General features: G+C 37.8%; 1 protein-coding gene across 1 annotated transcript in view; it reads left to right on the top strand.

The window, feature by feature from the left end:
* The window catches only part of DDX10 (DEAD-box helicase 10), a 218,175-nt gene that overhangs the window by 126,165 nt on the left and 74,440 nt on the right, over window positions 1-17,570 (top strand). Inside the window, exon 16 of the mRNA XM_086621671.1 lies at window positions 17,217-17,273. Within this exon, the coding sequence (XP_086477797.1) occupies window positions 17,217-17,273 (57 nt within the window). The remainder of the gene's footprint in view (window positions 1-17,216; window positions 17,274-17,570) is intronic.

Genomic DNA, 17,570 nt, shown 5'->3' with positions numbered 1-17,570 from the left:
GTATTACATTGCAGATAGGCTAAAGTGCTAACTTTTTGCATCGGTGTTATTAGGGCTATCAGAATTTATTTCATTAATTATTCAAATAACTTCATATAATTTTGGCTGTAATTTGAAAACTTCAGTATCTGCAGTCTGGCTTCTGTCTGGCATTTAAAACCTTTAAATTGCAGACCGTAAGTTTGCAAACTGCTTCTTTAGTTGTGAACCAAAGCAGACTTTTCTGACCTTGTCACATACCAATCGTTTGGAACACAGCTGGACGTCTTTAAGTTCGGGGATCATTCTGTTAGTCGTTGTGAGAAGGGTTTGGATTTCTCCAGATAAGGGATAAATATGAGATCCCAGGACTATGTGTTATTAAAGGCCTGGTTTATATTCAAAGCTTCTAATTTCCAAAGCATTAAAAAGTGTTGTTTATTGCCCTGCTCTGCAAATGCTGACGTTATCCAGTTTGACTTTATCCACTGATTGCTAGTGATTAGTGCTACACTTTCTAGTGTCTGTTTTGTATTTGAACAAAATAATTTGGAACGGATTTGTGAAAGCTTCAAGTTGCATTAGGGCACTGAAGTGTTCCAGCTGAAGTCAAAGCGTACTTCACATGTTTAATTTAAAAGTCTACTCCTGTAGTCCTCTCGTAGTCATTTAACATCTACAAAAAAATCTCACCTTTTCTTTAGTGGCATGCTGCATTTGAAGGCTGCAAAGAAGTTTTTCTGTGCTATGTGTGAAATCGTAGTCAATTTTACAGAAAACAATGCTATCAAATTTCAAGGTTGCAGCTTAATAAATAAGGAAGGAGAGACTGATTTACGACTTTCCAATCAATCTGCTGTTCACTAGCAAGTTCATATACTTTGAGTGATGCTGTTGTATGTTTAACATCAGGCTTCAATGATTAAATACTTCATCAATTGGTCTCTTAACACCCCTTCATCTTTATAATGCTGAGGAGGACAAATGACATTGATCAGATATTTGCTCGCGTTTGAAAAAAATAAATTCAACTGTGGAGATACTATGAAAAGAAAATACCTCTTTTCAAAAGCGAGGCAGACAAAATTAACAAGACTGGCCACATCATCAATATCATTGAATTTTTTTGTAATTAGGGAAGGTGTCAAGTTTTTTGTAACCTACCTTACTGCGTGAGTGTTTTTCACGTTACACCTAGTTATTATCCTTTATGAAATGAAATAAAAGAAATAAGTGATAGTATGACAAAAAAAAAAAAGGAACTATATTAAAGAAACCCATGCTTCTGGTTGAGGTACTGTGAAATATGTTTTGAATTTTTAGGACTGCATTACTGCATTCAGTCATTGCATGGATGTTCAGATTTTTTATTTATAACTTGACAATTTAAGGTGAAAATGCTTCATATGTTAAATTCTCTGTACATGATGAAGTATTCAGTTTCCTGATTATCATTTAATTTTTGCAGTGGTCTTACAAACTGTTTACTATACTAATTTTTCACTTACCTAAATTTAAAGGAGATGAAACTTAAAAGGACAGAAGGGTGATAGATGGGAGTTCAAGATTCATTTTGGTAGAACCTCGTTTGCCTTCCCATAGTCTGACTAACCTTGTGGTTAAAGATGATCCTTCACCCTCATTTCAGAAGATATTCAAGTTTGAGATACCAATTCATTTTATGTATAAGTTAGTACAGGCTATATAAGGTAAGGCTGCGACACAGATTGAATGTATTTCTGTTACTCTGCCTTATTACTAAGTTATCCTTTATGTCTGGGATTCTTGACAGTCAGTTGTTGCTGCTTAGGAAATAGCTGTAATACTAATAGTTGGGAAAATATGTCAAGTCCTCCTTTTTTGTCTTATCCAAGAAGAGACAAGCAGTAGCTCCTTTCTCTTGGGTCATATTAAGCTGATCTACTGATCAGAAGATCCACTCTTCCAGTGACCCATGAAGAAGCGACACTGTTGTTATGTGGGACAGATGGTACTCAATTTTTTCATAACAGAAGATGTATGATTAGTTAAATCCACACTACAGGGAGAAGTTCTATGTCCCTGCTTCCACTGCCCATGCGTTTCCTTCTTGCCCTTTAGTTTGACCAACAGGTCTTGACTCACCCACTCCAGTTTCTTGCCTTGTTTGCCTGATTTCCTACGTGTGCGGGTTGAGAGCCCTTGTGCTCTACAGAAAGCATCCTTAAAGATCCACCAGCTCTCTTCTGCTCCCTTGTCCCTGAGGGCAGTTTCCCAGGGGATCTTATTGACTTAAATCCTTGATCAGCTGGATGTTTGCTTTCCTAAAATTAAAGATCCTGACTTTACTCCTTACCTGACCCAAATCCCTCACTACTGCAAACTCCACCAGTGCCCAGGCTGCCTCTAATCTCTGCGTCACCAGTGAGCTCACTTGCGTTGGTGACCATCAGGTCCCATATCACATGCCCTCTGGCAGGGCTGTCTGTTACCTGGCTTAAGAAGTTACCCTCATCAGTTCTTCATTAGCGAAAGAACACTAGGGAAAAATTTGAACTGCCTCACAGTAATAAGGAATTACGTGGCCACTTTCACAGTGACTACCCACCTCATAAGGTTTCCCTTCCCAAGAGATAACATAATCACTCCACAGCAGATACTTAGTTGAGTTTGAACCTTTAGCTGGCATCTCAGTGATGTGAAGAAGAAGTACCCAAGTCCATGTGTCATGACTGTACTACAGAAGCCTGATCAAGTGCCTGATCATTGTCCGAAATTGCTGTTAAAAGTTTGGTTGTGTGTGTAAGCCTGATGGGCTAGTGGTGTAAGTTATGTCTTAGCCTCGTTCAGAGGGAGAGGGTGAAACCTAAAAGATTCAAGTGTGTTACCAACAAAGGATATGAAAGCAACAGAAAGACTAGGAGACTTTCTTCTCTTCATGACTTCAGATTTCGTGTGAGTACAGGTGTTTTAGTGCCCCTTCTTGTGTTGTTGAAAAAGGAGCTTTCGAAAGTCAGGTACTTTTATCCCATCTTACACATCCCCTCGCTGGCATTCAGCAGTCCTTTTTATACAAAGCCTTAAATCCATCACTCGTGACTGTCATTGCTTCTTTTAAAATCCTCCATATTCACTATCAGCCAAAATACATCATGGCATAGCACGAACTCTGTCGTCTGACCTTTCCTTTCTTCAATAACGCTAATTATTTCATTCTCATCTTTGTTTTAATTTCCTTCCTGCAAGCAGACTGCTGTAGATCTTTTCTTTGTCCATTTGACATTTTTCTAGCAGCTGGATGTGACAACTCTCTCTCTCGCTTTTCCATCTTGGTTATGGAATTCTCCTACAACTTTTTCTCCTTTCTAGCTTTTTGAAAAAGCCATGGTTGAATTTTTCCTCTGCTTAACTTTTCCTTTGCTTAACTTTTTCATTAATTTAACCTTCTGTTCCTTCACTTTCAGCAAGTTTCAAATGTCTGTGTCTTGATTCATGTTTCTTCCTTTTAATTCCTTTTCTTCCTACTGCAGCTGATGCCTAGTGTAGTTTCCTGGGTTTTACGTTTGGCAGTTTTTATTTTTTCCTTTAAATCAATTTTTGACACATGCTAACTCTATTAAAGTTATTATATAAGTAGATTAGAAGACCACTAGAGACAAATGTGTTTTGGTTTTGTATAAACCAAATGTAGCAGTCTGCTACATGATTGGGTACATCAGTAATGAAGAAGTCCTGTGAAACTGTGTGTATGCTAATACCTGAAGTCTCTACATTGGCTTTAAAATGGTGACAAAGTAATTTACGGAAGGCTATGAAAGCATATATTGTTTCATCTAGTTTTTAATAGCTTGCACGTGGGTTCAGATTTTGTTTTAGACTGAATGGATCTAGAAAAAGCAGTGTTTTTATAAAGCTTGTCATTTTATTGATCATCTTCCACTGAGAATCCTTCTCATGGTTTCTTCCGTATAATCTTGAAGATTAAAGATCTTTGGGGGGAAAAAAAATGAGCTTCTTAAAAACAGAACTTGCACAAAATGACTTTTTTAGGTGAATATGGCCTGTAAGCTTAAAATGAACTTTCCTTGAAAAACCATTTCTGATGAAGAGCAAAACTATTCAGAAAGTATCCACAGGCCATTGCTTTTGAATCCATTCGTGAATGTCATTTAAATGAGCAGAGTTTTCAGTGTGATCAGAAAAATGTTTTGGTGCATTCATGAGATGCTTGAATTAGATGAGATGTGTGTTGCAGTGCCTTAAGGCTTGTGGAAACTTGCAAAGCATCTACACCATAATTAGGTTTCCTTCATGAATCTCACATTTAGTTATCCTCTCCTTCCTCTGCAAATGGGGAAGAATTGAAAATCAGATGGATAAAAATAAATAAAAATCTGAGGTATAATTGTGATGTCATTAATGCTTATTGAAGTTTTGGAAGCAAAGTAAATTTTAGCTGTTGAGCACAAGGGAAAGGGCAGTAACACAGATCAACATGATGTGAAAAGAATTCTGCATTAATGGATATTTAATGACAGCCCAGCGAGAGGTGTGGATTTGAGCTCTTTTGAAATGTGTAAAATGTTATAAACAACAATAAAGGTAGATGTGAATAAAGTATTCAGAACATGTTTTCGCACTCCATTTTTCAAGTTTTCAACTGAAAATGCACTGTTGTGAGGTGGAAAATGGTGGCAGAGAGGGATTCATCTCGCTTGTTAATAACCTCTCTTTCTGTACATTAACCCAAACTCAGTAAAGTGCCCATTGGTGCTGAAGGAAAAATGTACAGGAGCTTCATTTCTTACCTCACTTTCCAGCAACTAAGATATGCTGTGAACTTGGGGTGATCAACGTGAGAAGATGGCTAGAAATATTTTGTTTAAAAACATATTTTATTTCGGAGGTATTAGTAGCAAACAAGCTGAGCCTGTCTTCAGGGGCCTGATACTGCAAGATGCAGTAGTTCTATACCTCCCTGGAAGACATTAAACAACAATGTTTTAGAGGTATGACAGCAGTTAGACTTCAGATCACAGGGGAATCTTTCAGAAAATGGTGCACTGTAAGCATTGTACCACAAGTCTGCATTTTAAATGTAATCCATATTTTGTATTTTTGAGACTGCTTGCAGAGTCTTCTAGTGACACTGCTCTTGCTAGGAGGAAACTGGCGATATTTTGTGGCCCTTGTGCTACTGAAATGGTGATGATTTGTGCCACCTGAAGTTCAGAGTTAAGTGGTGTCTTAGTTTTGCTCATGCTGTTCTTAATGCCGTAAAAAATATAGAACTATTTTAGAAACTGTATTGAAGCAGAGTACCTCTGTTTGATTTATCTCCTGTTCCCCAAACGCATTTGTTAATGGGAGACTGGATAGTTTTAATGAGGAGAGCACACTGTGATATTTCCCTCTTTGTGTATTTGCTCTCCTGAGTATTATTGCTTAATTAACTCCAAGGCTAAAAGAGGAAATTCTCCATACCAGACTTTGTGGAAAGATTTTTATAAAATAAAAAACTTACAGTTTCAGGAAGAGTATACTTATCCCAGTGAATTTATTCAGTGACTTTCAGATTAAAATTCATTTTTGAAGATAGAAAATTGCAGACTGGTAAGGGATTTCAACCCAGGAAGTTTCTTCTGCAGGTCTGTGAGATGGAGACTGCTGCTGTTCCAGTTACAGACCCAGTGCTAGCAAGGCTGCACAGGTATTGCACTGATGCACACACGCAACACGCACATGGATGGCCACAGAGACAAGAGAAGCAGAGAAGATAAACGCAGGCAGCGCTCTCATGAGCACCAACAGCACAGGCAGCACAAGCTTATTCCTTCTTGCTGGCTGATCAAGGTTGAAGTTTCTAGCAGAACTACCGACACCTTGGTTCGCAAACACACTTACCTTCACTGATCCCTTGAAGAATAGTGTGTCCAATATCTATACCCGTGCCATAGAGCCCTTACGCAGTCACTGGCCTTGACCTTGGGTCTTTCCAGGTGCTGGTCTTTCCACACAGCCTCACAGTGCCTTTCAAATATTCCCTAATAAGTTTACTCTTTCCTATGAAAGTAATAAACATAGATAACCTTGTTTCTCTTGTTCTCAATCAATTGTGAAGTTCTATGTGAACCTTCTCAAGATTGTTCTTGTGTGGTTCCTTTAGTGTTCATCTATCAGTGACTTTGGAGTTCAGGTCTCTGCTACTGGCTGTCTTACTGCTTATTAGAATTAGTGTGTTAGGTGTTCAGTTTGTTACTTTTTCTCCTTCTTGTCTTTATCTCACTGTTAACAGGATATCCTTACAAACCACATTATTACATTCAAAGTATCCCTAGGGAGTCCATCCAGGTAGCTTTAAACATGAAGTTGAAAAGGAGTATTTTCTAATAATTTTTGCATCAGTATATAGGAGGGAGAGTAGGAGAGAGACTCTAAGCTTATTGATTTCATATTAATTTACATACAGTTCTTGAAAATTTGGAAAAGATGCTTCCTCTGAGGAAAAAGAATGGAGTTATAATACTAGAGATGATAAAACAGCCTCAGTACTGAGTTTAGACCTGATGCTTGAAAAGCGTGGAGATTTCTGGGGGCATTTAGGGGAAGAAAAGGTGCTGTACAGCTATACGGGATATCTGACATGCTTGGAAGAGAATACTTGAAGAGAGTGCTTGGAGAGCTATGCTCACCTCATGATGACTTAAAATCTGTATGAGTTGAATTGATCTAATGAAAGATGCACTTGATGTAGGAGCTTGGAAAAGAAATATAGGTTCACTTATGAGGGAAGAATTCAGTTCCTTTACAGCCTGCATTTGGCTAAAGGTTAGAATCAAACTGTGAGTTGATTTTTAAAATCAGTAATGCTGGTAATTTTTATTATTAGGAGAAGAATGGTGTGACCAAATCAGTTAAGATGTCAGCTGAAATTTATATTTTTATGAAATTTATATATATGGATTATTTTTCTTTTATATATCTTGTGCCATGGTGGATTCCTTGGAGTTTACTTCCTGCTGTAATGCTGTAGGCATTGTCTCTCTCCTACCTCTGGCTCCTGCCACTATCCTCACCCTGTGCCTTGGCTGAGCCACCCCGTGCCTTGGCTGAGCCATGGAAAGCTCTCAGGGGAGAACGCCCTGCACCTTGCCCCTTCTTTTGGCAGGCCTTTGGCAGCCCCCTTCCACCTGGAGCTCTAGTGTCTGTCTTGCTCCCAATCCAGCTTTTACAAATTATTTCTGTTGATGACAGAGTAGTTATGATTTAAACATGTTTCATTTATAGTTTTATAAAATAATGCTAAAAGTACTTGTAGCATATTGTAATAGATCATTGAGTGTGTATAACGGTTCAAGAATCAGAAAAAAAACCCAGAGATTTTCTTATTTTACAAAATTTTTACTCATGATTTAAAAAAAAAATTGTATGCAATTAATAAAAAGAAAAATAGATGCTATACAGTGGAAACCATTCAGTATGCTGGAAGATAAATGCACCCATGCAAAATAGTATTTGTAGTTTGAAATCAATCAGTACATTAATTCTGAAGAGAGATTGCATCATATTTCAAAGGAAATAATCTGAAGCGGAAAAAAAAATCTCAGTGCAGTATTATGCTCTTTATTAAGTAAAGCACTTGAATAGTCCTTCACTTTGAGGTGAAATTTGTCAGATTTCAGTGTAATTGTACAGTTGGTTTAATGTGCTGCTGAGTGAGGACAATAAAACTCTCTCACATAAAGAGTGTGCCAGTGTAGGAGCAAAACATAAAGGGAAGAGGTTGCTGCTGAGAGGAGCGTTTAGCTGAACGGCAAAGAAGAAAAGTATCGGAGATGGAGAGATGTGTAAAATAAATCAAGAGAGTATTACTTTGTTAGAAAGCCTTTTCATAGCTATTGTGTGCAGGCCGTGCCGCTGTTATGTTCCAAGTGCAGAGCTATTAAGGTAGGAGGAATGGACACTGGCACAGGGGTGACAGACATCCCTTTTCAGTCTTAGTGGCAGCATCGGTCCGGCCTCGCTGTGCTGCTGGCGGAGGCAAGGGCTTGCTCCTTGTTTGCTTTTCTTTCACTTCAACAGCGGGATGAGCTACATGTAGAGCTTCAAGTGCCCTTGAATGTTTTCTAAGAGTTTTCCAGCAAAATCAGAGTTCTTTGCCTCATCTCGTTGATGTGCAAAATAAGAAAATGAAATAACTGCGAGTAGGTTGTTTGTGTACACCTGAATCAGAAAACGCATCTGCAGGTGGAGGCTGAAGTAGCGCAGCCTTAACGTCACTTCAGCTGAGGTGGAGTTGCAGCCTTAGTGCCATAAGGGAGCTTCCAGTGCCAGGCTGCTTGTCCTGCCCCAGGGTGTAATTCTGGGCACAACTGCCCAGAATGCTGACCTCTACCTGTCAGGGGTCTTCGAGGCAACATAGCAGCTTCTGGTGGGAGCTGCACCCTTCTCTTGCTGAGGACTCGGGTACTGCTGGGTACCTGTGTCTGTATGAGCAGGTGCGGATAGTTGTGGGGTTTTTCTGCCTTCTCTCAGATCTGGTGTTTGAGACCTGGGTGTTTCCTTAAGAGTGGCTGCATTAAGACAGCTCAAGAGTCTGTGACCTATCTAGATTATGAATTCCCACTCTTAAATGGTATCATCTCTTCAAAGCCCAAAGCAGCCACAGAATCAGATGAAGTGCATCTTCGTCGGCCTCTTTCCTCTACTTTTCTCTAGAAAATACTAGCGTGTTTTGCAGGCAACTCCCATTGTTGTTGTCATGAAGAGTTTAGTTCACAGCTTTGAATGTTAGTTTTAAACACTGTTAGCTAACTTAATTCCTGATGTGGTTCTTTTAAAACTGTTTTTTGAGTTGAATTGGGGGTGCCTTTATCTCTCTGTGTGTTTCTGTATGTATATGCAGGGTGGGATGGAGGGGTCTGTGAATTCATTTGAAAGAGTCCCTTTGTCTTCTATAGGTTTGGAATCTGGCTCAGACGCTATTTGCACGCAAAAAGGATAGTTACTAGACTGCCTCTGTATTTTAATTACTATAATTTAATATCTCTTTCTTATTGGAAGGCTGTTTGTCAGAAACAAACTGTATGTATACGTGTCCCACCTTGTGTCCTTTTCTTCCTCGGTTGATGAACATCCCAAATCGCTTTTATGACAACACATATATGTTAAATATACATATGTTTAAACCAGATGGGCTACTGATAAGCTTCTAAAAAAATTTTTCCCTCCTTAAAACATGTTCAATGTGTTCAGATATTAAATGAGAAAGGAATGATTTTCAGTTTTGTCAACTGATTTCCCGTGTTGATTCTATTTTAACAATGTCATTTTAAGGGCCAGTTTCTGCTAGTTTGTGTTTTCTTCTTTTAAATGAGAATGCCTTCTTTCCAACTGCTTCTAAGACTTTTTCCAGTGCTTGTTTAATGTTTGAGATTGTCCTTCTGCTGTCTTTCACATGCTTTTGATGCCACACTTTTCCTATGTTGTCTTAAATAGGTCATACTAGACCTATGTCATTCAGTTTCCCTACATATAAAGTAAACGTCAGCTCTAACAATGAGGTTTGCATCCTTATGTTTATCTAGTTTGTTGCTTGAAGAGATTATTTAATAGACTGCTAAAACCAAATGTTAAGAGATGAAAAAAACGCCAAACAAAACAAACACAAAATAATCAAAAAGCTTTTGCTTTTTTCCCTCAAGGTATTAAGATTTGTTTATTTAATAGTAACCAATTTTGTACTTAATTTCCAGATTTTTTAAAAAAAACAATATTAAAAGAGGTACTAATAAGTTGATTAAATTTTATCTTTCAGTTGGTAGTGTTAGTTTGTTTTGGCGGTTGGAGCATTGCTTGCATGTAGATGATGTGTTAATCTGGATAACAAGACAAATATTAAACTACATAGCAATATAAAATGTAGCAATGGCCAAAAAGTGACTGCTGAAACAGAATTTTCTTACTCAATGTGTATTTAGTCCTCCCCCATTCAGTTTATTTTTAAGCAATTAATAAATAGTTCTCGCTAATTCTAGCTTTCCTTCCATCCGCCTGTGCAGAGCAAAACCACCATGGAAGAGGGCACAGTTTGATTCTGTGTTGGCTCATGTGTGTGATGATTGTTTAGCTAAAAGTTAGTAATCTTGCTTTATGGGCTGGTGCCATATTTATTAGAGCTGGATTTTCAGACCAAGTTGCTTGCAAGCTGAGCAGTTAAAAATAATAATAATAAACCCGTATTTTGCATGTAAGCAGCACAAACTTGGTATGAACTCTGGGAGAAGACAAATGTGGGATACCACAGTGCCAGTTATTAAGTCATTTTTCAGAGCACATCTGTGCTTTCAAAATTGGATGGAAACCAGCTCTTGAATACGATGATGCCAGTATATAAGAGATGCTATGAACTTTTGAACAGCTGTGTGTACATTTTCTGCAGCACAGCTGACTGTCCCTAACTGTATCCCACTAAAATAACAAGAGGTAGTAAAATACCAAGAAATGATACTGGGTACTGGTATCAACCAAGATGTATTTGAAAATGACAGATTTTTCCAGGCAACAGAGTGATTTGTTCCAGATCTTGACTACCTCTAAGAACTATTGTGTGGTAGACCATACCTCAGCTGATATGTAGAATTGATTGGTAGCTCCAAATTACTGCATCAGTAAGCAAAGGATCAATTATTAAAAACACAGTGTTAAAGTCTTTGATCAAAACCTGTGGGAGTTCTTGAGCATTTAAATAAAAGGACTTCAGATGACTCAGATGAACATGAAATTTTTACAGGAAATAGGTTTGCCATAGGCTTTTTTAATGCTCTCAGGGCTAAATGTGCCATGAGATCCATTAGTTACATTGAGTGTAACTACTTTGTGCCTTTAGGTAAGCAAATAGAAGAGGTCAGTGACGTTTTAGGCTGGTAAAACTGCGGTGTATCATCAACTAAAGGAATTTATTAATGTAAATCTGAGCAGTTATGACCTATGTACAAGTTCTTTAAGAGAAAGAAAGGAGACTTTTATTGTACTAATTGTTTACAAGTTAAAAAGCTGAAAGAATAAATTACTATATGAAACAAAGCTGTTAATACATGACAATAAACACTATATTTTTTTAATATCGTAGTTAGCCCTCTGGACAAAGTAATATGAACTCTTAATCAACTGTAGAGAGAGTCAAAGGAAGTGGGGATTTCCAGGGAGGAGATGCCTGGGGAAGAGCATCCAGCTTTCAAAATTGCTGGATTTTCTTTTTTTATAACTAAAAACTTGGCTTTTAAACTGTCTATGTGTGTTATCTTTCACATATTCCTAACCTCACCAATGAGAGAGAGCTGCCATGCGATTGTGTTTTGGGTTTTTTTGGTGTATTTTTTGTTTGTTTGGGGTTTTTTTTCCTCAACTTGAGAATATGGAATGTAAATGTTAGAATATTTCCTTTTAATAAGTGTATTGTAATCTTGAGGGAGAAGTAAAAGGGGTGTGAGTTTTTTGTTTTAAAACCCAAGAGTGAAAGAAAGAGGAAATGTGAGTGTGAAAAGAAGCCAGTGCAGACTTCTTCACTTCCGAGTTAAGAACAGCGAGTAGCTTCTCTGTATATTAGAAGGAGTTTTATCTGTGGTTTTGGCTCCTTTTTAGGCAGAGCTAGTTCTATTGTCGCTTCTAATGCAGGAAATGTAGAAAGGTTCAATAACCATAACTCTTCTTTGTTTAGTTGAACGCCAAATGATTTAGCCATATTACTAATGATCAGTCATCATCAGTGATGATGACTGAAAAAATTCAACCCTGTGATTACTGAGCTTGTTAACCGTCCTTGTAACCTAGATATGTAATTGAGGAGAACAAAAAGATGATTTGCAGCAAATATTAGAAAGCTGATCAAGAAGATCTTTGAGCTGTTAATACCATTAATGTTGATTTTAAAAGGGTCTCGAAACAGCAGGAGAGCTCTGGAGGAGTTTGAGAACTACCATGCGAATACTCTTGAGGAAAATAAGCTGGTAACTCAGCCTGCTGCTAGTCCACACCAGAGTGGTAGAATGACTGGCACAAGACTGCCTTGATGAAGAACTAAATGAAAGGAATATAATGCTAACCAGTGTGGTTTTGTGGAAAGTGGGTGCGTAGTGAACTGTGTGTGTATACATATTTTTATCAGAGCAGAATCTCGTTTGTAAATACATCTGTGGAATACACTGAGATTTCTGCAAGGCATTTCACCTAAGTGTTTTGATTAATAAATAAACATGGCACAAATTAAATGGACCAAAACCTCAGTAACCGGAACATCCCAAACCAATGGTTTCTGATTGAGTAGGTGTTTATAGTGGGCGCATGGGATTTGTTCCATGGGAAGTGTGTTATTTCAAGATTTTTTTAGTGAAATGGAGGAAAGCTTTCTTGCTCAGTTGGACTGAAACAAAGCAAGCTGTGTTTTAAAATAGGCAGAAATACAGGTTTCTAGGAAGAAGAAATTTAGAATAGAATTTTAGGACTGAGAGCTCTTCCTCTAGAGATATAAACATTGAAATCAAGATTTGAATGATGTGGTGGTTGGTCAGGTCAACGTGGACTATTGCAGTGGGATTTTTCTGGCAGGGTCAAAAGGACTGATAGAATTATTGAATATACAAACAGAAATGACTGGTAGGGTTGGGGAGATAGTGAGATATTTAGGAAAATAGACCTAAGGGCTGAGAGAAGTCTGGAGTTGATTTTCTTCATCTTGCAAAAGAGAAAGTTAAGAGGAAGCATGATCAGCATATGTCTACGTAAAGACCTGAACATTGTTAATGCAAGTTCCTTCAAACTGATTGAGAGACCAGTTAGACAGTTTAGACAGGATCTGAAAATAAAAAATAAGTAGGCTCAGACTAGTAGCAACAGCAACTAGTAACAGTAGCTAGTTTTGAAAGATTGTGGGGTACTGTCCTTCAGTGAAAAGCTTTAAAATCTAGATAGAATGTTCTTCTAAACCAGAATATGATCACTGCAGTCCTGCAGCCTGTCTTGTGCTAGTCAGGCACATTGATCCCATCACCTCTCCTGTTTCATAAGCCCATGAACTTGTGGTTCTTGATATATCCAAACTGCTCCTTAAATGATGTATAGATAATATGCATTTAGCCACTGTTCAAAGCCTGCGTACGTTATGTTGCTGACCAACGATGATAAATGAATGTTCTGGCTACTACCTTTAAGGTGAGATTGCTTGGGTGTGGTCTAAAGGGGCTGGAAGTGCTTTCTTAGAAGTTAAGCTGCAACAAATCATTGCACTGATTTTTGGTTAAACTTCTTTCTCATCCTTAGTGTGGATAGCCTGGAAAGGACAGCTGTGAAGAAGGTGCTATATGGGTGCAAAGGAAAGCTATTCAGTATAAATGCAAGAGAAAGTATGGATGCTTGACTTCACCATTGTAGATAAAGAGTGTTTAATCAGATCGTGATGTTGTATGACTTTATCTGATAGCCTCATGATTATGAAGTTATACTATAAGAGTGTCAACCAGTAATATATAAAATTAAGAATTCATACCTCGAAACATAATCTTTTCTTTTCCTGCTGTAGTAAATTGGATTTTTCATCTCTAAATTATGTGCTGTTTTTACAAGTAGTGATTTATAGCTTGATAGAACAGTGATAAAATCTAGTGCTCTTATTGTGTTACAGCTTACTGTGTTACACTTAAGGTATTCCAAGAAAATCCAGACTTCTCTGTTATTTTTTCCTGTGTGTAAAAACTAATGTTGGACAGCTTAGTAGTTACAGATAGTTACAGGTTTATCCATAGATGAACAGAATCTATTCACATGAAATACATCAGTATCCAACTCTTTGACTGGTTCAACTTTGCCTCATTTCATTACTTTTTACAGCTCTCTTACAGTATGTTGCACACGTGTGTTCTGCGTGGGCCCATATTTCTTCCCAGCAGTAGCAATGTGAGAATGAATGACATCATAGTTAAAATCCTCATCTGAGTCTTTGGAGATCTGTCTTTCTGGCTGTCTTGTAGCATTTCTTTGTAACCTAAGGCAAGGTAGTTAATTTCTGTGTTTTATGCAGTCGTACAAAAGAGTGTCTTTATTATGTGGGGGTATTACCTTGGCACAGTAGAATATACAGTTGTCCTCTAGGTAACAGAAAATAAGGTCCTGACTGGGGAGAAGTATTTAAGCATTTGTTCAGCATGCTGTATGTGCTTTAACATGTGCTTGAAGCTGCATATAAATTTAAAGAGTGCCTTAATAGGATTGTTTTCTGGAATTGAAGCCTGATTGCTATTCCTGCATTAACGAGAAAAATAGCCCAGTTAAGAGCAAGATTGGGGCATAAGATGGTGCTGAGAGCCAGATTGCGTGCTGTGTGGTGGTGGGTTACACTGGATTAGCTCTTATCTGGTGCTTTGAACCGAATCACTTTGAGGGAAGTAGTTCCTCCACTCAATATTCATTACATCCTACACACCGCTACCCCCAGTACAGGAGGGTGTTGACAAACTCGAGTGAGTTCGGCTGAGGTCACTGAGATGGTGGTCCTGCGAGCGGAGGCTGGGAGAGCTTCTTGTGTTGGGGACTGCAGAGCTGAACGCAGTATTCCAGGTGGGGTCTCAGGAGAGCAGAGGAGCAGAATCACCTCCCTAAGTCCTTGACTTAATGTAAGCACTGCTCAGCAACAACTAACACACAGTGTGTTACCAACATTATTCTCATCTTAGATCCAAAGCACAGCTCTATACCAGCTACTAGGAAGAAAATTAACTCTATACTAGCCGAAACTAGGACAATCTCAAAAAAAACCCCCAAAAACGAACAAACCAACGAACAAAAAAAAAAAAAAAAAAGAAAAAAATGGTCTTGATGACATCTCGTTGATTGCTGCTGTCTTTTTTTTTCTTTTGTCCTCCTGATTTCAATCTCTGCACCTGTTAACTTCAGAATATTTTTGTGTCTTTACTGTTCTTTAGAGACTTACGTATATTATGCTGTCTGGCATACTCCTCGTCTATGGCATTATGTCAATCTCCTGCTTTCATAGCTGTCTCTGTTGTAAATCCCTTGAGCAGGAACTTTGACTGCTGCTATATTGGCTTAAGCCTGAGACTGTAGTTAAGACACTGTCTTTTAATATACCATAGAATTTTTCCATCTAAAATTTTCTGGACTACCCATTTTAAAAGCTGCTTTAGCCTGCTTTATAATATCTGATGTGTTACTTTCTATTTCTGTTTTCTTTGGCTTTTTCAGCAGTGAAGTTTGAAAAGGATCAGTTTTCACAGAAAATTGAGAGAACTCCAATGACCAAAGAATGCACAACTAAAACATTTTTAAAAACAGAGTGGACAAAAGTGGAAAACTTAAGTAAAATCAGTAGAAAAACATAAGTAAAAATGATTAGAAATTAATACAAATTTGACTTGGAAAAGAAAGAATCATAACATGTTATGACCTTGACCATGTTATGACCTTGAGGTCACGACGCTTGAGTCTAGCTTGTTGGAGAACAGACTGCCAGTGTCCGTACCAGACAGTACTTGTGGCTTCTTTTCCCCTATATGATGTCCTTGTGACCTTAAATGTTATTATTATTTTTTATTGCTTTTTCTTACTTTAACAAACTTGAAATAAGAAGATAGCTGTGTTATACCTGTCTGCAGTAGGGAGGTTTTTGTTCTATTTCGTAGCATGCGTTGAACGCCCTGACATGTAGCTCTGAGTATATTGAGATGTTTGTACCAAACAGCTTTGCACACAGCATTGAAGAACTGTGGAAAGCAGAGAGACACAAACCTCATGCAGTTTTGTCCCTATCTTTTGTGGAAGGGATGAACTCCATCTGTTTAGTTTTGATTTGGAGAGAAGAGGTTGCCTTACTTAGAAAGAGAGTTTGAAAGTAAGCTAACACTTCTGTAGTTTGCACAATTGGGAGGATAGAAAATGGCATATACCAGACAAATGACTCAAAAGAAACTGAATTTAGACACCAATTTTGAAAATCTTGGCAGGCATGTTCTCCTTTTCCCAGGTCTACACTCAAACACACTGGTTTTCCAAGCAACTGTGTGTGGTACCTACCAATATGCTTTGGTAGCATCATCGTGATGGTATGGCTCCAGGACTACGGGAGCTGTAGCTTTCTCGTTACTCCCACAAGTGAGCTAAAATGTGACTGGTCTTCAGCCTTCTCTGTGCTGAGATGTTGTCCCTGGACTGATGTTAATGTCATCTTTTATGTGGACTTGGTTCTAAATGTGCTGATGCTAGGAATGGCCTGTATTGCTTGAAGAATCTGAGAGCTGTATTCCACAAATACTTCTATGCTAGCATAAAAAAGTTTCAACACCAATGTTGTCAACATCACTAAGACAAAAGAAAAAGAGGGAGTGATTTGCTTTTCTAAGGGATATGTGCTCTCACCTGAATTTCTGTCCTTATCTCATGAAGCAGATAATTTAAAGGATGTTCAATTGCAAGGACCTGGCAGAGTCTAAACTAGAGATAATCCTTCAATTGGTTTAAAAATAAACTGATCCCCATAAGAGCAACAACCAAAAAAAAGCAGCAATATATATGTCAATTGAATAAAATATCTTGGCCACTTTCATATGCTCAGAAATCTGGCAGACAGCTTTGAATGAATTTTTTCATTGCGTTTTGCTCATTTTCCTGTAGCAGAATCTTTTTGGTGGACGGAATTTAATATTGTGGTTTCTGAACTGATACAATTACTAAGCAAATGCTATTGTACAATGTTTGTTAATAATGGAGATACGAAAGCGAGGGACAACATGTTTTAGCTTTCACTCCCCAGTTGCTATAGCAATTCTGAAGTTAGGAAAATTATCACTTTAGTTTGTTAAAAAGATTGGATTTTCCTATTAAGCCACTGAGAAATAAGAAAAGTTGGATCTCTTGGTGCCGTTTTAACTACCTTGTTTTAGAGACAAATACTAACTTTGTCAAAATACTTGTCAAAATGCATCGTTCCTTTAGTCAACAAGTCTCGGTGAAGATAAAACGTGAGTTTGAATCATTCTGGTAGTTTTATTTTCTTTAAGAGCAATAAGAATGAATAATATCTCAATCAGAGCTTTTTGGTTATCATTTTTCATCAGTAACATGTAGGGTGAATACCACCAGTACAGCATGTGTGCATTGAAAAATATCTAGGTGGCTCAGCTTTCATCTTAAAATATTAAAAGAGAAAAAAAAGGAGTTTGGTTTAAAACTGTGCATCTTTTTTGTTTTAGGAGAAAAGGCTAAAAGAAAAAGCAGCAAGGAGAGAAGCCAGGAATAAGAATGCACAGGTATGGATTTTTGTTGTTTTGATCAAACTGCTGATTGTGGATTTGAAACTGGTTTTTAATTATTTCATTCCTTTCTTTAATATGCAATGTTGTGATTAGTTTTCTTACCTTTTACTTCCTTGCCATCATGTGGTTATAGTGACTTGCTGTGGAAGAATACTGAGAAAGCATGAATATGTGCGTGTATATAAATATATAAAATGTATGGAAGCCTTTTGGAATTGCAGCCTCTTTATTCTGTATATCAAGTGAGTTGCAATTTCAGCTGCAGTGCTTATGCCTTTTTTTTTTTTTTTC

This window comes from Tauraco erythrolophus, chromosome 1 (assembly GCF_009769465.1).
Source record: "Tauraco erythrolophus isolate bTauEry1 chromosome 1, bTauEry1.pri, whole genome shotgun sequence".
Classification (NCBI taxonomy): domain Eukaryota; kingdom Metazoa; phylum Chordata; class Aves; order Musophagiformes; family Musophagidae; genus Tauraco; species Tauraco erythrolophus.
The sequence above is the reverse complement of the archived record's forward strand: the minus strand, read 5'-3'. Positions and strand labels throughout refer to the sequence as shown.